General features: G+C 36.3%; 1 protein-coding gene across 1 annotated transcript in view; it reads left to right on the top strand.

The window, feature by feature from the left end:
* NEK1 (NIMA related kinase 1) overlaps positions 1-22,679 on the top strand; it is a 46,780-nt gene extending 24,101 nt beyond the window's left edge. Inside the window, exons 19-35 of the mRNA XM_082051861.1 lie at positions 1,613-1,696; positions 2,292-2,375; positions 3,090-3,167; positions 5,156-5,251; positions 5,801-5,974; positions 7,391-7,456; positions 7,541-7,775; positions 8,890-9,042; positions 9,705-9,896; positions 10,476-10,590; positions 10,801-10,883; positions 11,825-12,042; positions 14,666-14,820; positions 16,735-16,946; positions 19,073-19,206; positions 19,493-19,625; positions 21,285-22,679. Coding sequence (XP_081907987.1) covers positions 1,613-1,696; positions 2,292-2,375; positions 3,090-3,167; positions 5,156-5,251; positions 5,801-5,974; positions 7,391-7,456; positions 7,541-7,775; positions 8,890-9,042; positions 9,705-9,896; positions 10,476-10,590; positions 10,801-10,883; positions 11,825-12,042; positions 14,666-14,820; positions 16,735-16,946; positions 19,073-19,206; positions 19,493-19,625; positions 21,285-21,298 — 2,226 coding nt within the window. The 3' untranslated portion in view covers positions 21,299-22,679. The remainder of the gene's footprint in view (positions 1-1,612; positions 1,697-2,291; positions 2,376-3,089; positions 3,168-5,155; positions 5,252-5,800; positions 5,975-7,390; positions 7,457-7,540; positions 7,776-8,889; positions 9,043-9,704; positions 9,897-10,475; positions 10,591-10,800; positions 10,884-11,824; positions 12,043-14,665; positions 14,821-16,734; positions 16,947-19,072; positions 19,207-19,492; positions 19,626-21,284) is intronic.
* Positions 22,680-24,341: the final 1,662 nt, after the last annotated feature.

Genomic DNA, 24,341 nt, shown 5'->3' with positions numbered 1-24,341 from the left:
TCCAGGCCATGATGAAAATCAGTAGGAATCATCAACTAATATGCATCTCTTTGTCATATAAATAGTTGTAAGTCAAATGATTCACACTAATTTACCCAGCTTCTGTTAAATGTAGCTGCTGTCAATTTTAATTTTCAAGTGACAGTCTGAAGTTTGACTCAGTAGTTCAGTTGATCCGTTCAGTCATCTCTTCTTTGAGACAGCTGCTGACCTAATTTGCTACTTCACTACAGTTGTGTGGCTTTGCAAAACTTCGAGTCCTGGTCTTTGATAACTTTCATGTAGGCAGATGAGTAAAAGTTAATGATCTACAGAAAGAAAATCAGTTCTCAAAAATCTTGCTTCCAGTTTCTTTCTTGTTTAAGAACAGAGGTATAAATCTCCATCAGTTTGAAAATACCTAAACAAACTTGAATGCTAGAATGAAGAACAATGAGATGACTTGAATAGTGTCAGCTGTTGTAAAACTCAGGAACAGGCATAAAAAAGATAAAAATAAACCCAAGTGTTTTCTGAAAAGGTAAATATGAAAATATTTATTTCCGTTTTGTAGGGGTTAATGCTTAAGCTGAAACCAGAATTTGTGGAGTCTCTATGAATGTATGCTACTTCTTATCCACAGGATGGTTCCTTTAATTTGTTTTCTGATCCCCCAGTCACTAAACTGCAGAAGTGCAGAAATTTGCTATTTTCCTTGAGTTATTGATGCTTTTTTTTCCCTCAGTCTGAGAGAGCATTTAGCCAGACTATTTGGATTCAGTCATCCCTAGGAAGAACTTAACTGGGGTATTTACTTACCGGTGGTTCTCTACACTCACACTAGAGAAATCTAAAGCCTCAGTATTTTATAAGGCAGAAGGTCCATGTAACTATTACATGTATGCTTACTGTCTATAATCATATGTTGAGTTAACAAAGCAAGATATTTTTAGCCTGTTCAGCAGAGGTTTATGGTATATCATGAACAAAATAATTGAAATAATTTGGATTTTAATTCAAGCAGGAAACTTGGAGTTAGATGATCTCTGCATTATTTTGTATCAGACTGCCTTAAATGTTGAATCCTTTTGGATTCAGGGTAAATCACACTAACCAAGGCTATACCCTATAAATGCACACGTACTAGGCATTTAACATAGCTTGCTTGAAGTAATATGTATATCGAAGTATTTTATTAGGTTTTTGAGTTTACAACTTGTAGTATATTTTAAAAAGTCATAATTGTGGAAAAGCTTAATCTAAGAATATACTAAGGTTCTACTTTTACTTTAGGCTTGGCTCAACAATGGCAGAAATGCCAATTCTGTGCCACAATTTGTATATAAACCAGATGTAGAAAAACTCGTGCCCATCAGAATTTAGGCTTTCTAACATAGCAGGAGAAAATCAGAATTACAGGGAGTGGGCAACTATATTCTCTCTTTAGCTACTCTGGATTTTTAGTTACTACTGTCATATGTTTAGTGTAAGGGAAAAGGGATTATTGATTAATTCCAGAACAACTGCAGATTATTGATGGATTTGGTTTCTTGTAAGTGAACAGTTATTAGATAAAGCAGATAATTTTACTGCCCCAGCCACCTTAAATTTGATACCATTAAATGGCAAACAGGGTACACTGCAAAACATGGCAGATATCTATGGAGGCAGGTCGATTTCTGCAAGAGGAAGGAAATCCAGAAACAAGGAGGAAGAGGTATGCTTGCCGCATGTTTACCACTTTGCTCATTGCACAAATAGCGCTGACCTTGACTGTGCCTGGTTCCCTGCATGGTCCATCTGTGTAACAAAATAAAAGGACTGTAAATTCTTAAGAAATAATTTATTGTATAAAGAGTTTGGGTGTGTTGGTTGTTTTTTCGTGTGTGGTGTGGTTTTTTTTTTGTTGTGTGGTTTTTTTGTTTGTTTGTTTGGTTTGTTCTTGTTGTTTTTTTAAATCATCAAAATTATTATCTATATCAGCCTGTTTCAGAGAGGTTCTTGAATGTGCATACATGTAGATATGACTCTCTGTATCTTAATCCTGTTGTGATAAAGGTAAAGATTCCTAAGCCTTCAGTGATGTAAACTGTAGTGAAAGCTTAATACTGGGAAACATACATTGCAGTTTTCTTTATTTTCATTAGGTGAGGGTTTTCCTGCAGATTAGTAAATGCAAATATGGTGACAGCAATAGTGGGGGTGAGGGGGCTCACCCATCTTATTTTTTTGTGGAATCTTATGTATTTTAAGTTAACAATACCGGAGATGGTTTCCTTATAGCTGAAGCTTATTTCCTTTCTTTGCCTCAGGAATATTTGGCTAGATTAAGACAGATCCGACTACAAAACTTTAATGAACGTCAGCAGATTAGAGCAAAACTTCGTGGAGAAAAGGTTGGTTTGAAAAATCTTAAATACTTATGGAAGTTGGCTGTGAGATGTATTCTTTTATCCCTGCAGGAAGACTTTTCTCACAGGCAGTTGTATATAGAGACATATATTTTTGACATTTAATTCTGTTCCACACTTAGTGTACTTCTGTCTCTTTTTCCAGAATATGCAAAATATGTTTGTTTGTTTCAGTGCTGGGGGTGCAGCTTCAGTGCCTGTGAACTAACAGTGTTTTAAAAACAAGACAACATAAGGTTACATCTGAATTTGACATATACGTTTCTCAAGCACTAGCATGTCTGCATTTGTTTGCTTTTAGTTAGGAACTTCTCCGAATTCACTTTTCAACAATGCTCACACAGAATACGTATGAAGCAATTCTTTTCATACATTCTGTAGATGTGTATTAAAGTTAGAAATTCCTGGCATGAGCTCAATTTAATCAATACATTTTTTTAAACATCACTTTTCAAAATCTTTTCATAATACAACAGTAGATAGTAGATTCAGAACAAGCACTTCTTATTGTTGAATAATCCAAGGCACCCTTGGAAGCAACCCATTTACTTGTTTCAAAAAGTTTAATTTGAGAGAAAATCTGTGTAGTAAATATGGTCCAGAGTTTGTCTAAATTGTCTGAGTAGTCACTTAGATTGCTCAGCTTTTCAATGCATGAATTAATTATATAATAATTCTTTGAGGACTCTTGCTTTGCAGAATGATGCTGCCAGTTCTGATGGACAAGAATCAAGTGAGGAAGCAGAACTGAAACGCAAAAAGATAGAAGCGCAGAAGGTAATTGTGGGGAGGGAGGAGATGGAACTTCCTGTTTTCAGATTTCACTAAATCACAGAATCGACTGGGTTGGAAAAGACCTCAGAGATCATCGAGTCCAACCCTTGGTCCAACTCTAGTCTGTTTACTAGATCATGGCACTAAGTGCCATGTTCAATCTCAGCTTAAAAACCTCCAGGGACGGCGAGTCCACCACCTCCCTGGGCAGGCCATTCCAATGCCTGACCACCCTCTCTGTAAAGAATTTATTTCTAATATCCAGCCTAAATTTCCCCTGGCAGAGTTTAAGCCCATGCCCCCTTGTCCTATTGCTAACTGCCTGGGAGAAGAGACCAATCCCCACCTGGCTATAACTTCCCTTCAGGTAGTTATAGAGAGTGATGAGGTCACCTCTAAGCCTCCTCTTCTCCAGACTAAACAACCCCAGCTCCCTCAGCCTCTCCCCATAGGTCTTATGTTCAAGTCCCTTCACCAGTCGTGTTGCTCTTCTCTGGACCCACTCCAGCACTTCAATGTCTTTCCTGAACTGAGAGGCCCAGAACTGAACACAATACTCCAGGTGTGGCCTCACCAATGCAGAGTACAGGGGAAGGATCACTTCCCTTGTCCTGCTGACCACGCTATTTTTGATACAGGACAGGATACCGTTGGCCTTCTTGGCCACCTGGGCACACTGTTGGCTCATGTTGAGCTTCCTGTCAATTAGTACCCCCAGGTCCCTTTCTGTCTGACTGCTCTCCAGCCACTCTGCGCCCAGCCTGGAGCGCTGCAGGGGGTTGTTGTGACCAAAGTGCAGCACCCGGCACTTGGCCTTATTGAACTTCATCCCATTGGAATCAGCCCATTTTTCCAGTCTGTCCAGATTCCTCTGCAGAGCCCTCCTGCCTTCCAGCAGGTCGACACTCCCTCCCAACTTGGTGTCATCAGCAAATTTGCTGATGATGGTCTCAATCCCCTCATCTAAATCGTCAATAAAGATGTGCTTCATATCTCACGAAGTTTCTTACATTTCATTTGACTATCAAGAATTTGTTCATACATCCACCACAAGAGTTTTTTACTTTAACTGTACTGAGGTAGCAACTCTGTTCAACTGAGTTATTTCAGTAATTTTCAAATGTGTTGTGACATAACATAGCAAATCAAGGATTTTTACTCTCTCTGAGGTTTTCCTCTAGGTTAGCTTTAGTTCTTTAGGCAATTTGGTATAACTAAGATAACCCTTAAAAACTAAAGGGGAAAGGAAGATGTACCTTAAATAGCAACAACTTTATTTTAGTTAAAAGAATAAAAGAAGGCAAGACTCCTTACATGTGTTGACATGGGCTACGTATGGATTGGAAAGTGGGCAATATACCCCTGTGGTGAAGTACATTTGAGCAAATGTGATTGCAGAAATCAGCATTTGGTTGGAACTTTATTCCCTGTGGAGTTCTCTTGTCAATAACTGTGTCTACCATATGATGTATAGCAAGTATTACTGAGTTCTCTGCTTTTTTTTCCCCCATCATATTCAAAGAGCCAGTGTAAAACCAAGCTAACCTTATGCCTAACCTTAAAACTAGGGATGAAACAGCAACTGAAGTTTTTTGTGTTTATGTTGAGTAAGTATGTAAAGCTTAAACTGAACATGTAATGTTTTATAATTAATGCATTTAGGCTTCAAAACTAATTTGAAGTAGATATTCTAATTTTACATTACTCTGTTTAAGATTACTATGTACAGTAAAAATATAACTGTGCAAATCAAGAGCTGTAATTACATTTTGAGTTGCCATTATTTTCCACATAGGAGATCTGTTGTTATACTTGTGTGGTGATCTCAATTATCAATGGAGTCCTCCTTTCATAGTCTATACAGTAGTAAGTGAGAGGAAGGAACATGAGGTAATCCAAGAATGTTTCTTTTTAAAATGTTCCATGGAATTAGGTACTAATGCTTTACATTATTTTAAGTTGGCCTTTTTTTGCTTGTTTGTTTACTACAGGCCCAAGCAAATGCCCGAGCTGCAGTTCTGAAAGAACAGTTAGAGCGAAAGAGAAAGGAAGCATATGAAAGAGAGAAAAGAGCCTGGGAAGAACATGTAAGAAAATAAATCTGTTACACACAGTCCAAGTATGTAGTGCCATATCTTTGTATAGTTAAAATCTCATTGTGTGATTTTTTTTTTTTTTTTTTCAAGCTTAAATAATTAGTTTATGTTCTGAAACTGAGGAGAGCATCTGTCAGTCAGAATTCCCTCATTAGTAACCTAATCTTAGGTATACTTAAATGAAGAATTTGGTTCAAGAATTTAAGAACATCAAACCTAAGAATCACTAGGATTACCTTAAGTATTTTATTAATGATCTGTAACTTACCAAAGTGTACTTAATCTTCTTTTGCTTCTGCATGCTATGGAGTGACAAGTCCAACTAGTAATATATATCACTACAAAAAGCAGGATGTTGTGAAGCTGATAAACTGGAAATAGTTCACATGTACGGTTGGCAGTTGTCTTTTGTATAAAAATGTGTGGCATTATTGTCCTTTTCTAAGATTTACATGAGCCTATTTGATAATACTGTGTTTCATGTGCAAAGTCTTGAAGTTAATTTGTTGAATTTTTTTTTTTTTAATTGAATCTCTACAGCTGATAGCAAAAGGGGTAAAGAGTCCTAATGTGCCTTTTCATGTGGGAGCTTCAGAACACAGTCCTGTGCATGGACAACAGGAGCTTGGAGCAGCTCTTCCTAAGCCACAGCTTCCAGTGAAGCCCAGTACACCAGTCATCTCAATGACTTCTGCTTTGAAGGAAGTGGGTGTGGTAGGTACTTCTGCTAAGAGGGTAAAATAAATGGGAAAATGGGAAAAAAAATACTGATTAGGTAGGGAAAAAAATTGTTAAGGATACTTGTTTCTGACTAGGGAAAGGAAAAAAACATGTATAAAGAAACCAAAACTTGGAAGCTGTTGAAACACATCCGTACACCAAAACTCAAAATCAGTCAGTTTTTAACAAAATGGCGTATGATGAACCTTAGGCTGCAATTTCAATTTTGATCAAAGCAGTCATGATTAGTGGAAGAAGATATCAGCATTTTCATAAGCCTTGTGAAAAGGAGAATTAGGGGATTTGTAACCTGGTGTGAGAAAATAAATTTTGAATAATAAGACTATTTTATATTAATTCTTGTTTTCAGTGAGTTTGAAAGTATGTACTGAATATAACAGAATATAAAGTTTAAGGGACTTGAATCTGATAATGTTGTCTCTTCTTGTTGTCTAAAACATTATAAGAGGCTTCCTAATTTCTGTTTATCGGGTCCTGATATTGTAAATGCTTACACATTTACCTCAAGTACCACCATTTGATTTAAGTAATAATTGTGAAAAGGAGCATACTAGTGAATGTTTGTGTAATTTGAGTTCTTAACACAGTGTGTGTTAATTTGAATGCTAACTTCTGTGGTTTTACCTAAGCTATTTCTAGATTTCAGTGTAGCGTGCTGTATGCAACACTGAAGGCTATGACTATAGGAATATTAGTGCTAAATAGTGTATGTAAAATGAAATATGCTGAAAGATGTCAGTTGACAGCTGGAGAAATAAACCATGTTTTGGCAAATACTTAAATCATTAGAGTATTTTTTCCATGTGGATAGTTTGTCTTACAGTAGTGCAAGATGGTGACTATACCTGACTACAAATTAGCACACAGAGCAACTGCAGAAGACAAGCCTTGTACACAAGGATTATAAGTTCTACATTTTTGCCTTCAATTTTTAGTTTGGCTGTTTTACATATCACTGAAGTTGTCGCTTCTTGCTTCTGCTTTTCTTTACAAGTGTTCCTTGACTCTGTCCCTGCCACTTTTCTGTTCTCTTATAGAATTACTCATTTCTAGCATTGGAATTTGATGACATCTTGCTGTAGAGGTCATATGTAGCTTTATCTCTACGTGTTTCATGCTCTGAACTTTCACGTATTTGCTTAAACTGAGTCTGATTCATTTGCTCACCACTTTCAGATAGTGAATGGCCCAAAGACTGAAGCTGCCCTTGAAATTCTGTCTTTGGGAAATCCCATAAAAACAGAAATATACATTCTGTCTCAGTCTATCTGCAGTTGTCAATGAAAAGGTTTTAGATGTGATTTTTCCCTATTATGTCTATTAATATTCTCAATATTATCTTTTTCTGACATTCTTTTACATTTTATTTCATGCTTCTTCGACTTAAAGGATGAAAATGTAATGGCTATCCAGGAAGCTGAGGAAGAAATCAAAAAGGCAGATTTTGCAATTCAAGTATGTCAAATCGTATTCCACTTGATATAGTTCTCATTTTAAGAAAGGTACTATTTAAGTGATACATGTTGCCCCTTATTTCAGAATAAACGAGAAATACTGAGAAGATTAAATCAAAATCTTAAAGCTCAAGAAGATGAGAAAGGAAAAAAGGAGTGTAAAAATACCTCTGAATCAGCTGGGTCTGAAGATGGTAAGGAACAAAAAGAAGGTGACCATGCACTTCTAGGAGATCGCAAAAAATGGGAACCTGAGCCATCGGAGTTGGTAGTTCCTTTAACTCAGCTATCAATGGAAGATTCTCTCTCTGGAACAGATCGTAAGTACTTTTTTTTTTCTTTTGTCACCATGACATGACTAGATCAGTTTACCATGCGTAGTGTCTGGTTTTATAAAGCCAGTACTCTTTCTTATTACCATTTTGTTGTCAGTTGTGTGTCATCTGCTTCTGAAAAACAGGTGGTTGTGTGTTCCTTTGGATAAGGAATAAGGCACAGGCTGAGTAATTAAATGGCGTGCAGGAGATTCAACAAATAAATTCCTAATTTCAACAAATAGTTACCTAAATAAAAGCGTGGCTACTTTCTTTGAGCTTTCTTTTTAAGTGTCTTTTAAATAGGCACTTATTTAACAGAAAGAATAAAAGCACTTAAGATAGATTAAAGTTTCTTATTTAACTTTAATATCATTTTGTATTATTATTAGGACAGTAAAAACTGAGGGCTTTCCCAGTTTGTATCTGTTACTTTTATTGTGTCCTTCTTAGTTTTTTGGGTTTGGTTTGTTTTTTTTCCTGTTTTCTTTTTATGTCAAGCCTGTCTTCAAATTTTCAGTCTGCCTTCTCTGGTCTTTCAGGTGGCAGACCTTTTTCCTGGTTTCAGTGTGTGTTATTAAGGGTCTGTTTCACTGTAGAAATAAATAATCATTGAGAATGTGAAATACGTCCTTCACAGCACAGTAGTTTTACACAGCTGAAATGTTAGAAGATCAAGAAACTTCTTTTGCTCTGTTTTCCTTTGTTGCTTTGTATCCTCTGTTTTCCTTGGAGGGAGAAATAACAGAAACAAATGTAAAAGAGTAGCAGGACAAGAGAGTTTATAGTTTACCATTTCTGGTAAAGTCAAGACCATCATCATGCTAGTTTTAAACATTTCTCATACTGTATTCCTGAATTACTGAAAGATCTCCTGCTGCTATTAAGTTGCAGACATTAACTGACATTGGATAACTTCTGTTATTCAATGGAATTGGCAGAAGAAAAACTCCAGACTTTCAAGCACAGTCTTCAGGCTGTCTGACTTGGGGGGAGGTGACATGAGTTCTGGCTTTGTAGTTTTTAGGTTTGTAGAGGTTGTTTCTTTGTTTATTATATAGAATGTGAATAAAAGTTTCTAATTTCTAAATATTTCTATATCGTGTTTGTGTCTCAACAGGTCAAACTCTGGGAGAAGTACTTAAGTTAGATATTGGTGAACCCCACAGGAAAGTCTGGGGCAAAAGCCCTACTGATTCTGTCCTGAAGATCCTAGGAGAAGCAGAGTTGCAGCTGCAAACCGACTTACTTGAGGAACTAGATGTAATAAATGGTAAGCACAGCTGCTAATTATCTGCACTGCAAGTGTAGGAAGTGTCAGATTACCAGTTTGTCTATCAAGAATAATTTTGAAGTCATAAAAGCATATTTTACCCTCTACTCTTGTTTTCCATTTCTGGGTGGGGTGTTCCCTCAGTTCTAAATGTCAGCACAAGCTGATTCTGGAAGACACCAAAATATTTCTAACTTGGTGAAGTTGTAAGAAATTAAGAAGGATGTGGTGAAAGGGAAGCATCTTCATTTTGTTGGTATCTTGGACTTTTCTTACTGATGGAAACAAGTCTTTTTTTAAAAGGATGTCATCAACTGACTTCTGTATTAGATAATTCCTATAACATTCTTGTTAGCATGTGACTTACTGTATCAGTGGATATTATTTTGTGGTCAGCTCCCGCTTTTTATCCTTTCCGAGGACCAAAGGACTTATGTTTATTCCAAGTATAAACTTGTATTTATGATAATGTAGTGAGTAAAACTCAAGTTTTAATATTTCTAACTTTTCTCTTTGTAAGTTACAATGAAAGCTTGCAAACTTTTTCATTCTGTTTTCTTTTAACAAAACAAAAATCCTCAACTTACTTTGTAATCACATTATAGTTTATTATCAAACTGTGTCAAAGCACTGCTTAAACAGTAAAATAATTTTTGTGCTAGGTACTGCAGATCTTGTTGAAGGAGGTCACCAGTCCTTAATTGTAAAAGAGGAGAAGGAACAAAAAGCTTTTCCTCCTGTTGAAGCTCAGGCTTCAGTACCAGTTGGTGTCACAGTGTCTGACATGACTGTACCAGAAGAATCTCAAAGAGCTGGACCTACCCAGGTGCAGAGCAAACCTATTATGCTGAATGGTAGGTAATTTCATTAATAATTACATTCTGTTTTCCAATTTGATGAGGGAAGTACTGATCCTTTATGCTTTTATATCTTCCCGTAAGTAATGAACAGTTTTTTATTAATGCCTTTTAGGCAGGCCCACGTTAGGTATCCCCCTGCTGTAATTTGATTCACTAGCCTATGTTGGACATTTCTGGAAACCTTTTTTGTGTGCTTATAGAAAACTCTTTAGAATACAAGTGGAATTTAAAAGTGCTTCAATTTTGTTGTTGTTGGGTTTTCTGTTTGTTTCTTCCCATCAATTGTGATGGAATCTTTTCCCCTAGGTGATACCAGCACTCTGCTGATGTCTAAGGGAATGAATGCTACGGAGGTTTTCAGAACACATAGTTCGTTGGAGCTTTAAGATGCTTCTCTTGTATCAGAAGCAAACCTTTAGCTCTGGGGTTACAAAACTTCAGTTGTCTCTACAAAATGCAGAAAATTATTAAAGCTGAAGGATTTAAATGTAATCTTAAGATGTGCAGTCTCTCCTGTCTTTTTGTTTGGTTGGGATTAATTTTTAATGGGGTGTACGACTTTATTAATTTTAGAGCTTGATGATTTGGAAACAGAGATGTTGCAAGAAACAGAAGAAGATAAAAAGCACCAGAGTAAGAAATTTCCCATCACTGTTAATGAAGTATGGGTAAAAGAGAAGGAGGATGAGTAAGTACTCTGTTTCTTCTAGCCTTCTCTTTCCTGTTCAAACAACTGCCTTTAACTGAGTAGGATTTAGATGTATCAGCTAATATGTTAAGCTTAGCTACAGCTTTATGGCTTGTCTGCCATGTTAATTTTATTGCACTTGGTGACTTCTTCAGTAGATTAATGACTCTCTTTACATGGTGTTTCCCTTGGATATGGTATTTTATAAAGGGCACAACATGACAGAAGAAATGAGGCAGCTTCTCAGAAACTAGTGCCTGACAAGGTGCAGCCACAAAAGGAAGCTCCAGAAGGTCAGTTGAGGTCTCTTGTTTTGTTTACTGTAGCTGGCAGTATGGAATATTTGATCCATCCGTTTTCAGTTTTTCACCAATTCCAGAAGAGCAGGTTTTCTGGTTTTGGTTTCTTTTTTTAGTTCATACTTCAAAAAACAAATTTTTGATGGATTACAAAGATAAATTGTGGATGTTATTTTTGCCGCTTGGGAAGAAAACCTGTAACAGCAAAGCCAGAGTATGTGTAGATAAACGGCGCAGTGGCCCACACTGATACTTGAAAGTTTCTAAGTGTTATGACCTTTTAAAACTACTGTTTTAAATGTTATGAAATCTGATTATTTTACTTAACTCTTGCTTTGTTTATAGACATCTCAAATTAATTTTGAGCTGCAGCTTGGCTTAAATGTTTTAGGCAGCTGCTAATTATAATCTTTTGTTTGTATTGTATAGAAAAATTGCTTGTTCTTGGAGGTCTTTGAAGTAACTTCAGAAGGTCTGCATATTTTACAGTAGAATAGAAAATACATTGGCAATACTGTCAAGTATCATTGGTGAAACTCTTGCATCTATCTATGGGTGGCTTAAGCAAACTTTTTTTTTCCTGTGTTTGGGTGAATTATGTTGAGGTAGCTTTGCAGAAATCTAGTATAAGGTAAAAAGCAACAGATGAAAAGGGATGACACCATAACTTCAGGCATGGACTGGTTAATGAGAAACTAGAAGGCATGAGAACAGAACAGGCTATAGCTGAGGACTGTATATTCTCAGAAAGTTAAAATGTGCCAATTTAACGTTATAATGTATTTTCTAAAATAATCAAAATAACTGTATTATTTCTGGTTTTTATTGTACAACAGAAATTGAGTTAGTTTTACTCACTTTAGTTGCCTTTTGCTTAAGAGCTTGGGGTTTTTAATCTATTTAGATTTGTAACAGACTCTCTTTTACCACATCAGAAACTTGTTCCAGTGACTCTCTGCAACCTGAACCCTTATTCCAGAGGGTAATACAGCCCACAGCTGTACCAACAGCCTCACCGGTTCTGTCAGCTCAGTCTTCACAGGAGGAGCCTTTTGTACCTCGCTCACGTTCCATATCGCCAGCAAAAAATAAAGGCAAAAGTTCATTGTTGATTGGACTTTCTACAGGGCTTTTTGATGCGAATGACCCGAAGGCAAGTTTAAAAAACTGAAAAAGAATACTTGTTTTTCTATAGTAATATTATTCTTATTTTCTTATTGAGGCTGCATGAGGCCAGAACAGATGGCATAACTGTTTCAGCACGTGTTTGTATTTGTCTTACCATGTCTGCCCTGCAGTAGGACTGTGTCCTGTGTTCATTCTGTCAGCAGGACTCATGCAGCATTGAGAGTCTTTAGTTTCACCATTCAGCATTCTGTGTCCAAGTGCTCATGCAGGAATGCCACCACTTCTGAGATACAACTGAGGGAGTTCAAGAGGAAATTCCTGACTTCCGATATCTGCTTTCTCCCTTTTGTACAGTTTTTCAGACTTATTGCTACCTTGCCATCATAAACACTGAATAGATTAGCAAAGGCTATGAAGCAGAAAACTGAAAAAGGGTCAGTGGAACTAACTGCTTTCTTGAAGGTGTTTCCTCATCAGCTACAGAAGGTTGAGTGGCAGCTCATGGTCTGTGAAATGAGCACAGGGTGATGAAATGTGGTTTTGATATTAATTTAAAATACTTCAAGGATAGTTATGGAACTGATAGGTGAAACAGACTTTTTTAAATGATGTGAAATACTTCCCTGGGTTTTCAAGTGCAAAGTACGTAAAAGAAGAACTAGATTTTGAGAAACAGTGGTAACAAGGGGTCTCTGGAAACTTGCACACCTGTGTTGCATTCAGTCAATCATAGAATGGTTTGGTTTGGAAGAGACCTTAAAGATCATCTAGTTCCAAACCCCTGCTGTGGGCAGAGTCAGTTTCCACTAGACCAGGTTGCTCAAAGCCCCATTCAGTCTGGCCCTGAACACTTGCAGGGTTGGGGCATCCACAGCTTCTCTGGGCAGCCTCTTCCAGTGTCTCACCACCCTCATGGTGAAGAATTTATTCCTCATATCCAACCTAAATCTACCCTTTTTCAGTTTAAAGCCACTACCTCTTATCACTACACAACCTTCTAAGAAGTCCCTCTCCAGCTTTTTTCTAGGCTCCCCTTAGGCTCTGGAAGGCTGCTGTAAGGTCTCCCTGGAGCCTTCTCTTCTCCAGGCTGAACAACCCCAAATCTTTCAGCCTGGCTTCATAGAAGTGCTCTAGTCCTCTGATCATCATAATGGATTCATTACTCTAATTTTGATTCCTCAAGAGTTAGTCTGTTGTTAAACAGCTTCATAAAGTAGGGAAGATATCTGCAGATGGATGACAGATGAACATTCTTTGTACCCTTATCAGATTTACAGATTAATGTTTTATAATTAAGTTCTTCAGTGTACCATTGTGAACCGCTTCAGTATGTCCCTTGTTACTTCCTATTTGGCATGTATTTTGGCTGTATTTGTAACAGAATTGTTAATGCTTAATGCAGTACCAGATGAGCTCTACATAATAGCAGAGAACTTGAAGAAAAGCAACAGATGTGTTTTCTTGCTGCTGCAGTAGACTAGATGAAAGAGAACAACGAATTCCTTTCCTCATTTGATTGCAACAAGAGTAATTTCAGTACTTCTTTGCAGTACCTGCAAATGTAATTTTCTGGAATTTTTCAAATATATGTCATCTGCAGCTCTTCCTCAGAAACTAAGAAAACCTTTAGCAGGGAGCAGGGCAGACGTAGTGTCCAGTCTGTAGGCAGCTCTGTATGCTAACAGAAGTAGGCTAATAGGAAAAGAAGCATTTTTGAAATACCTGGAATCTTTCAAATGACAGGGTAAAGTCAGTCTTCTAATTGTTCCTTTACTTTGGTAGTAGTGGTCAAAAAGAGTGGGTACTCCTTTGATGTCAGTAGTATTCTGGCCATGTGCTGACAGAGGTTTGATGCTTGAGCATGTATATGAATATACTGTGCCGGTACAAACTATTTTTTCATTAAAGTTGAGTGGGTTTCATTAGGAGCAAACACTGAACATGCATGTATTCAGAGCTATGCTGAAGGCAGGTGAGGCTTATTGGTAAAACTTCTTAGTGCATATGACATTTTGTTTTATTAACACTATGATGAATATTTAGTAAATTTGGGGGGTTCTTAGACTTCTTAAGTGATCTGGTGGATCACTGAGCAAATACCTGTTTTGCTTCTGTGTTGCTTTATTTCTGTTGCCACAAATTACAGTTGTAATTTGAACTTCTTTCTAATACTATGGAACTGCCTTGAAGTATACCGTAAACAAAAGTAACTGTTTACAGTAACCAACCTAGAGAAATAATAAAGTGTCATCTTAAAAGTGATTGACAGACATACATTGTAAACAATTGCATATATATATATATATATGTATGTATATATAATTTATCTACTGCAACATTCCTTTTCTTTAGATAGCCATTAAGGTTACGAACAAATCTGCAGAAATGGGGATCTGTATGTCAGTTGACATTCTTAAAGCTTTTCAATCACTGTAACTGTGAAGGCAGAAGGAATGCTTTTAGCTGAGAGGCAAAATTCAAGACGTCCGACTTGCAGCAATTAGGATATCTGTGCTGGACACATCATTATTTTGAAATTGACCCTCAAATGAGAAAGGACAAAAAAAAAAAATTTCATTTTGAAGTATTTTGTAAGCTCAGACTGTCTTTAGCAGTGTTAGCAAACAGACTTTCTCTTACCTTTGCAGATGCTGAGAACATGTTCTCTTCCGGATCTTTACAAACTCTGTAGAACTTTAGTCGATGTTCCCAGTGTAGCAGATGTGCAGCATCAACATAATCTTGAAATAGATGATACGGAAGATGAGCAAGCCAAAGAAGGACCCTCTGATTCTGAGGATACGTGAGTATATCAAGTTTATTGAGTATTTCAACAGGCATCTTAGATCAATAACATTTACATGGTATACCAGCATGAGGTTTTTACCCAAATTTTAAAAATACTGTATTGAATCTCCATTTACTTCAAGTCTTCTTCCAGAGAACCTAATGGGATGTACTGCTTACATCCAGACAGCAGCTGTCTGAAATTCCTTTCCAAGTCTCATCCAAGATGCTACTCTGTCTGGCTTCTGCACCTTGCATTCCGCTGAAGCAGATCAAAGTTGATGGCTACCACTTTTCTAGAAATAAAGATTTCTTGACTATTTCTTTTCTTCATGTTCTCTGGGAATCTTGCTCATCTGTCTCCTCTGCTGTTGTACTGCGATGTCCTTCAAGTCCCTCAAGTTCTTCCAGGGGCTTAAAATTCTGACCCTGGCTCTTGAATGTTCCCTGCAGCCTGGATAGTCTGCAGGGATAAAATTATCTGATATATCTATTCTGATGAGATTGTGATATATTTTTGCTTCAGACACATTTTTATCTGGATTTGAGTTTTCATTTATTTCCAGCATCTCCTTGTAATGTATAAATATGTTGGTTCAAATCCAGGGACTTGAAAACCAAGCTATTAATTGTCTTTTTTTTTCTCATCCTGATTTTTTTTTTTTTCATTTAAGCCCCATTGAACAATATTGTTATATTTCTTGCTGCTATAACTGAAGCTTTTCATGTCTTTGTATCCAAACCATGCCTATTTTTTTATCAGATTGCGTCTTAAATAACACTTATGAGAATATTCAGCTTTTTCTGTTCATGGGCTTAAGAAAGTCAACTGGTTTCATGCTGTTTTAGGACTAAATACTTAAACATATTTTCCCCTAGCCTTGATTAAAAATGAGCTTAACTCATACCCCTGTATCTAGAATGTTACTACAAAAATCACTTCTTTCCTGGTTTGACTATATAATCATCTTTGGTATTCTATGCCAGCTCCTCTCCTTGTTTAAAACAAACAAACAAACAAAACCAACAACATAAAACACACAACATTTTTCTCTGCTCCATTACTTAGAATCAGCCCTTATTCCCTCACCTCAGTTTTCAAGATATGTATGTGTACTGTTGGCCCCTACTACCAATTTCTGTTGCCATTTACTAAAGTAATCTGTCTTCCTAATGGACATTTTTGATTTTGTTTTTAAATTATTGTCCCACATGTATGTAGAAAGTGCCCTGAAAAATGACTCAGATCCTACCCTGTTACTTCTACACAGCTCTCTTGATGCTTTTGCCTTATTGGTTGTGTTCTATTTTGGACAAGCAAGTGCTCCCCTGTGGAATGAAATCAAATTCTTCCTGTTCTATTCTTGAAAAAATAAATCTGTGCAGATCGCTTTCCCTTTCCTTACCCATCAGTTGTGCCATGCCAATTCAGGTTGATCACTACCTGGTCTTTACCTTTCTTCATCTCTGGGCATCACTTATTTGAGCTGTGTAAAAGAGAACTCTTCCCAGATCTCTCTCAGTCTACAATCTCTTAGAAGGGTGAGATAGAAAAGGAAAAGCTTACCATTAACTCCTTGAGTTTCAGTAACTATTTCACACTAATTGGGATTCTGGGGTTCTATAATACTGCACTAATAGAAAGATTTTGAAATTGTCTTACTAATAAAGTCAAACAGAGGACCTGTCATCATCTTTCTACAAAGCAGTCCAATATCCATTTAGCTCATCTTTGTTCCCTGTGTCTTGCACAGCATAGTGGTATTAGTGCTGTAATCACACTGGACTGAGGACACAAATATTTCTCTCATCTTTTCTTCCACTTACACTGACTTTCCAGTTTGTTGGCTCAACAAAAGAAATCAGCTCTTCTGACAGGGTTTGTTTTGTAAGGCATTAATTATGTAACCTCTATATCACTTTCTTTTAGTATGTTTGGGGAGGCAGATACGGATCTGCAGGAACTCCAGGCCTCAATGGAGCAACTGCTTAGGGAGCAGCCTAGTGAGGAATTCAGTGAAGAGGAGGAGTCTACTTTAAAGGCAAATGTCATTGAATGCATCACAAATGGTACAGAGCCGGATGAAGGAGATGAAAATAACCCCAGTAGTGAAAGTGCACTTAATGAAGAATGGCAGTCAGGTATAATTTCTGTTATACGTTTTACAAGTTATTTATTCATGTTAACAATTTGAACACAGAAAAATGCTTTTCATTGTATATTTACAATGAAATAAAGCTCTAATTAATAGTTTTTGTACAGAAGTTTAAAAAAAGTCATATAATATGTAGACTTCCTAAATGTTAAGGTCAACATCTAATCAACATTGAATGTTGCAAATTAAATGTTGGCTGTATATTCAGCAGTTATTATAAGTCATTTTTTCTCTAATTGCCTAAAATTTGTTTTCAAGGAAGATGACTCTCTGCACGTCATATGTTTTGAATAATTCATGACTGCAACGTAAGAGGGGAAAAAGAAATAGCAATTGACGTGACTGGAATATCTGGGATCCAGCTTACATTACAATTTAGTAATTTAACAAGCAGTCAAAATGAACATGAAGTTATCAACCTTGTCCTTGGTCCAAAATAGCTATTAATGCAGTCAAACTAAAAACGAAACAGAAAAATATATTATTGTTTTTAGCATTTTGCATTAGCTACACACAGTGGTGTCCTGAAGCCTCAGTCGTGCTTTTTAAATTCTGGTTGAAACATAAGTATTTTACTACTGGAGTAAAATGAAGTGCTTTTAGAAAGATAGGTAGGAAAATATGTATACAATCAATAACTAATCTAAACCATAGCTTTTGTGTAATTTTGCTTTATTGAAGAAAATTTTAAACAAGTTGAAAATTGGTGAATATTCCTGTAAAATATTATTTACATAATATATTCCAATAAGTATGTTATGGAAAATAAACTTGCATAATACCATCTTCTTTCATATTTGATAGTGCTGATGTTATACACTGGAAACATATAATACTCTCTGTTCCTGTGATTCTGTTGTTGGTGCAAGTGTTGTTGTATTTGGTGTCAGTGTCCCACCTTCTAGATTCATTACATTTCATAAGAATTGCAGGTTTCATTTTTGGGGGTAGGAGGAAGGCTTTCAAAACTCAGGGAAACAGACAGAACTTGAAACCAAATCTGTTCAAGATCTGGAAGTTAAATACAGGATTAGAAGTCATCTAGTGGGTCTTTAAACTATATATGACTTTTCTTCTTATTTCCATAATAATTTATTGTTGATACTTGAATCAGGGATATGATTTGGTCAGGATTATACCTGACACTAGTCACATGTAGGAATCGAAAGCTGTAGAGTTTTTATACTAACTCATGAAGTCTGTCACCTACCAGGCAATACTATGTATTTTCTTACAGATTTGATAAGCTATGAAATCTAAAAAGTTGTGTATTTTTTCCCTGGATAGATTAATTATTTCATAATTTGAATGCTTACTTTAAGGAAGTGTTTTTCTTGGGCAAAAGCAGTTTGCATTTTATAATAGGATTTCACATAGGGATTCTATCTTGTATTTTTAAATAGACCCTTTTTTGTTAAACTTACCTAATATTTGACTGTTACAAACCTATTTGTAAGGTTTCTGTAGACTATAGGCAAAATCATCTTGATTTCTGTCATATCTTATTGCACCAATTGGCATAGTAAATTTGCGGCATAAAGATGCACTCATAGAAGAATGAAGAACTTTAGCTAAATTAGCACTGAGTTTTCTAGACTTGCTCCATGGAACAAGATGCATCTCAGTGCAGAAGTTAGATAACTGATTCTTAATAGACATGCCCTTATTTTCAGATAGAAGACAGCTGCTTCATTAAGGTAAAGCTCTTTTCCCTGGAGTGGGACAGCCACTGAACCCTGCATTAGTTCCACCTCAGGAATATGTGAAATGGTTATATGGAACTTGAGCTACTAATACTGCTTTGATAAATCAAAGTCTGCTCTAAGACCATACAGGGTTTTCTTTCAGTGTGAATACCCTTATGGCTAGCTGTCAGAGATAGCTAGATGCTTCCCATTTGGGATTCAGAATTTTTTTGCTGTTAAGAAAGGGACTGTTCCTGTTTCCTTGCAGGTTGTTCAGAACATCTGCCAACATCATCTACTGGTCCTGAGCTTACCTGCTTTCATTACATTTAGAGGTCTGTGTGAATATGAAGTTCAGGGACACAGAAACTACATTAAGAATGTAGGAAAACTGAGGTGTTTTTACTGTTGTTTTCTTTCTTTACAGATAATAGTGATGGTGAGATTGCCAGTGAATGCGAAGAATGTGATAGTATCTTCAGCCATTTGGAAGAGTTGAGATATAACCTGGAGCAGGAAATAGGCTTTGATAAATTCATTGAAGTTTATGAGAAAATAAAGGTTTGTGGAATAACCTCAAGCGGAAAATAATTTAAGAAACAAGATAAATGTACCTAGGGCTGTTTACTGTGCCAGTAGCTAATTGCATTGTGTGACTAGCATCAATGCTTATTTCTTTAGTCTTTTATTCTGTTTCAACACACTAAAATACACAGAAAATACCATACCAGTGGATTTAAAGAGGAGGAAGTCTTCAGGTTTAACCATGAATTGCATTTCATAAATTTGAACTATTTAATTCTATACCAGTTTTAATTTTGGCTACGTGGATTGTCCTTTCTCCCAGGCTATACATGAAGATGAAGATGAAAATATCGATATTTGTTCCACCATAGTTCAAACTATTCTTGGAAATGAGCACAAACACCTGTATGCCAAAATACTTCACCTGGTGATGGCAGACGGAGCCTACCAAGAAGGTGATCTCACTGTGTCCTGACAATTAAGGCTTGTCTTAGTTTTTTCTTGGTTATATACAATAGATTCTAATGTATTGCTAAAACACATCTGTGCTTTGTTATATTGATTGGCTACATTGATAAAAAGAATATTTTCACAAAGGGTGTTTTTGTTCCTGCAAAGAGAGTTACAAACTTTGATTAGGGATGCTGACCACTTGGATTTAACAGTATGTACATATACAGTCAGCTGTAACAGTAGATGCCTTATGAAAAGTGTAGTATAATTATTTAGATTCTGTCAAGCAGTTATGCAGATTGGGAAGATGGAAATCTAGAATAAAACTTCCAGAATTAGAAGCAATGTTTTCTTGAGAATTAATAATTTTTAATCTAAATTAATATTGTTCTTTACAAAACTCTAATGAGTTGCAGCATCACTACTTTTCTGAAAAAAAATTTCATGTGGCTCTTTATAATTGTCATTTTTCAGAAGAACTTGATATGGAGGCACGGTCCATCTTAGTTTTCAGGTGGCTCAGTAATACACGAAGAGAATTTATGTTGCTTTGGAGCCCTGCTGAGCTTAGCACAGGTTACTAGGCAGATGGATAGTTCCTAGATCTCTGAGTCACTTTGTGAAATACCACACAAACCACTGTTGAGGAGAAATGTCTTTGTTTTTTTCTTATCTCATGTCAAAAGTATAACCACAGTTGTGTAATTCTAGATTTCTTATGATGAAGGTCTTTACTGGAGAGGAAAAAAAAAATCTGAAATCTCAATTGTTTTTAAAGAAATCAGAAGCATTACATATTGGCTTTAGAACTGTGTGCAATGAATCACTATTTAATATATTTCAATTTAAAAAAATATTCTAATGAATGTTAACCAATGTCTACTTTCTGCATCTTTTCAGTTCTTTTACAAATACATTGCAATAGCAGTGAATAAAGGCTCAAATAAGATTATGGCTTTCTATGGTTTTTATATATAAATGCTTGGAGGAAAAAAAGTCTTAAGACTAGTTTTAAAAACAATAATTTACAAAAAAATTCTAATACAAATTACATTTTTCCAATTTTTTTTTTTGCTACTGATTTAGAACCACTCAGTAAGAATAACCAGTACCAGGTTGTTTTCATGCTGTATTATAGAAGTATGACAGAAAAGTGCCTGAAAATTACATTTTCAACCACAATGTGTTGATTTAGTGACAGAATTTGAAAGATACATTGTAGCACTGCATTTTTCAAGTGTCCAAAGGACTGGCAATGTAGAACAAGAAGAAAATGGTAACCATAGTGTTACCAGTTTCTTTTCTTTACCACTTCACCTTAAGGATATTTTAAAACTAGTACTAAAAGGCTTAAATGACACTTTGCTGTTGGCATACAAATGGTAGGCTGTTTCCTAAGAGGATTGTTCTAACTGAAGCAGGCAACTTGGGATGAAACTCTCTGAAATTCACTCATCCAGTGAAGATGATGTATTGTTCAGTATTTGTACGCATAGCACTTTCAAGGCAGTTTTGGTAACAGTTACCTCACTGGTGACTTAGTGCTAATTCTTGTATTATTGCTTAGGAAATTGTGGTTTCTAGTTTTTGTAACCCCAGCTTCACTTGTGTGCGTGTCTTTCCTTTTCACCCTGTCTCTCCCCCTCTTCTGCTTTTTACAGATAATGATGAATAAACCTGACTCAGGAAATTCCTTAATGCTGAACTACGGATTGGTGTTTGAAGTCTGCATGGCTGAATAGCAAATCATAGTGGAGAATGTAACATGGGGCAGGAGAAGCAAGACTTCAGAAAAGAATGTTGATTGTATGACAAACAGGAAAAACATGCCTTTTAAAACTGCGATATCTATACACTTCTGTCTACTCATGTGTATTCGTTAACTATCATATGCCCAAAAATTAAAAACAAATCAAAAACCAAAAAACCCCCTCAAACCTGTTATCTCTCAAACTCCAGAAGAAGTATAGAGAGGAATACCTGTAGAGATTCTGATACAAAACTGAGACCTATCTTGTAAAACAGAATTTCTGCTGTATCAGCAGTTGGCTGGTACGGTTAAGCAATTGGAAGGACTCCTGTGTTGTGGAAGTACATCTACCTGTTCACTTACATACTTAAAAGAGCCTCTCTTTACAACTACATAAAGAAATTACTTCATTTTATTGACCGTTGTGGTTGTATTTTAATAGCATCTTAATCCTAGTGGTCCAGTTTATTTCACTTTTTTCTTAATAAAAAAATTACTGTAATTTGAAGCAGAAGGCTTCTGTCACTTTTTAACCAGTGTCGTCTGAAATATCTCAATGGTGTTTCTAAGCCAAGGCAAACAGGTACTTCAATTGTCATTGCAATGTCTGGGTTTTTTGAGATTGTAAGATTCATTTGGAGCTAGAATTTTTTTTTTTTTAAATATATTTTTCTTCACCTTCATTGTCCCCTTCCCCAGCCCCTTTCCAAACTCCCAAGTATTTAGCTCTTTTGAATTTTGTAATCTGGTCAATGATAATACAGTATGCTGTTGAAATGAAAGGGGTGTTTTTTTTCCAGTTGGTTTTTAAATTCTTCCTGTTAAACTCATGGTTCCAGCAGCCACCACAGGCAATTAAATATTCCAGGCACAAGTACTTTGCAGCTTTTGGCTCATGTTTTGTAGCTTGATTTCCACTGCCCTGAAAGAAAAAACAGGTTTCTTCTGTCTGCACTTCCTTGTTCCTCCTGGTCAAAGCAGTACCATACAGGGCAGTACATCAGGTGTACTTTCCAATCATCATCTCTGGAATAGCTTTACTGGCTTAGCCATACAATACGTTCCTTGGTACAAATCTGTTGGACTGTCCAACTTCCAACTGCCCTCTTGGAGAAAAAGTTGTTTTGTTTTTTTTTTTCAGCTACAGCCAGTCACAATCTAAAACTGTCAAAAGTTACTTTTCCACAAAGTAAAATAAAGTATATATATATATATATATATGTATTATTTAGAACTGTCAAAATGTGTACATGATTTTTGTATAACTGTTTTATGGTGTTGTTATTAAAGTTTTGCCCACTGAAAAGTGTTAATTATTTTTAAAGACATCCAACTCTTGAAGGTGGACCAAATTTATTCTCTTTCAGCTAGATCCTGGGAACCTGCTATGAAAATAAAATTAATAATCATAAATGCCTTTTAATTATTAAAATTTTTATATCCTTTTTCACTTGACAAACACATCTTGCTTCATCTTATATGAAAGTATTACCACTGTTGGAAATAGTGCTGGTTCTGTCCTGTGCTGCTGCTTTTTCCCTTCCCCTTCTGTGTTGGTTTGGTTTTTGTTCGGGTTTGTTTTTTGGTTTTTTTTTTTAATGTATGGGGGTGTTGTTTGTTTTTCTTTTGGTTTTGTTTTTTTTTTTTTTTTGGGGGGGGGGGTGGGGCAGGAGGAGAAGAGCTTGTTGGTTTTGGTTTTAGGGTTTTTTGTTTGTGGTAGTGGTGGTGTTTAAACTTTCCACAGCGAATTTTGCAGCTTTTTCTAAGGTTTCTGTTCCCCTTTTCTCTGAATAGGTTATTCAACAGTGAAATGATCCTCGTGAGCTACATCATCCATGACACTTAACAAACACATCCTAAAGGGTTTCATAAAGAATGAGCCTGCATTATTTTCCTTTTTCAGGCCATAACCTTGCTCACCTTTTGGGGAAGGACCCAAAACCTGTAGATTTACAAGGATGTAGATAAACTGACTGCTATATTCCATGCTCTGGTTTTGAATTTTCTCAAGGTAATACTGAAGTTAAGGGTTGGGGACGGTTTAATTATTTTAAAATTAATATCATTCTTGACATTCCTCATTTCTTGTGCAGTGTGCTGGCTTGCTTCTGGTAAGAAAAAGGAAGCTAGTCTCCAGATGCCAAGCTTTACAGACATACAGCTTTTTATCAATTAATTATTTCAAAAATATGCATAGATTGTGCACAGTTTTTCAAGAATAATCTTCAAACCTGCCAACCAACACTGGATATCCTTGAAATCCCTCAAGAGCTAATTTAAAATTGACGCAGTAAATAAGTTTGCTAAAAAATTGTTTTATTTGAAATTTTAAATCCCTATTTAACATACATTATAATGACATCAAAGACAGTGTGACTTCAGAATAATTTATTGGTCTGTATGTAACAACTTATTGAAATTAGTTGAGTATTTGGCTTGTATTCATATTACATTCACCATAAATAAATTTCTGTTGTAATTCTAGTAGCAAACTGAGATATAGAATGGTATTTCTGGCACAACTCTCTGAACTATTCCACATTATGTCCCTGTCCTCAGTCTTTCATCTTGACCTCTGAAGCTCACTGTATTTCAGATAAGAAATCCTTATTAAAATAAAACCACCAAAACAAAACAAAACAAACCCCACCATTCCCCTGTATTGTGCTGCCCTGCAGATGTGATTGTAGTCCCTGTCAGTGGCACCTGGCCAGCTGTGCTATTTACTGCTGTGTGTACACAGGGAGTTTTGTGACCCCAGCAGGAAGGAGTGAAACCCCAGCAGCAAGACAGAATGAGTGCGAACGTGTCCTCATGGCCTGTGGCAGGAACAGGGAGTCTTGGCTGCCAGCTGGCTTTGTTTTGAGCTGCGCATGTACAGTAATGTTACCACAAGCACTGGTGCCTAAAATCTTTTTTGAAGAAGAAAGCCTGAAGAGGCTTTTGCTTTTCAGTTTGCTGAGCTCTG

The sequence above is a fragment of the Streptopelia decaocto genome (assembly GCF_964273445.1).
Source record: "Streptopelia decaocto genome assembly, chromosome: 4".
Taxonomy (NCBI): Eukaryota; Metazoa; Chordata; class Aves; order Columbiformes; family Columbidae; genus Streptopelia; species Streptopelia decaocto.
The sequence above is the reverse complement of the archived record's forward strand: the minus strand, read 5'-3'. Positions and strand labels throughout refer to the sequence as shown.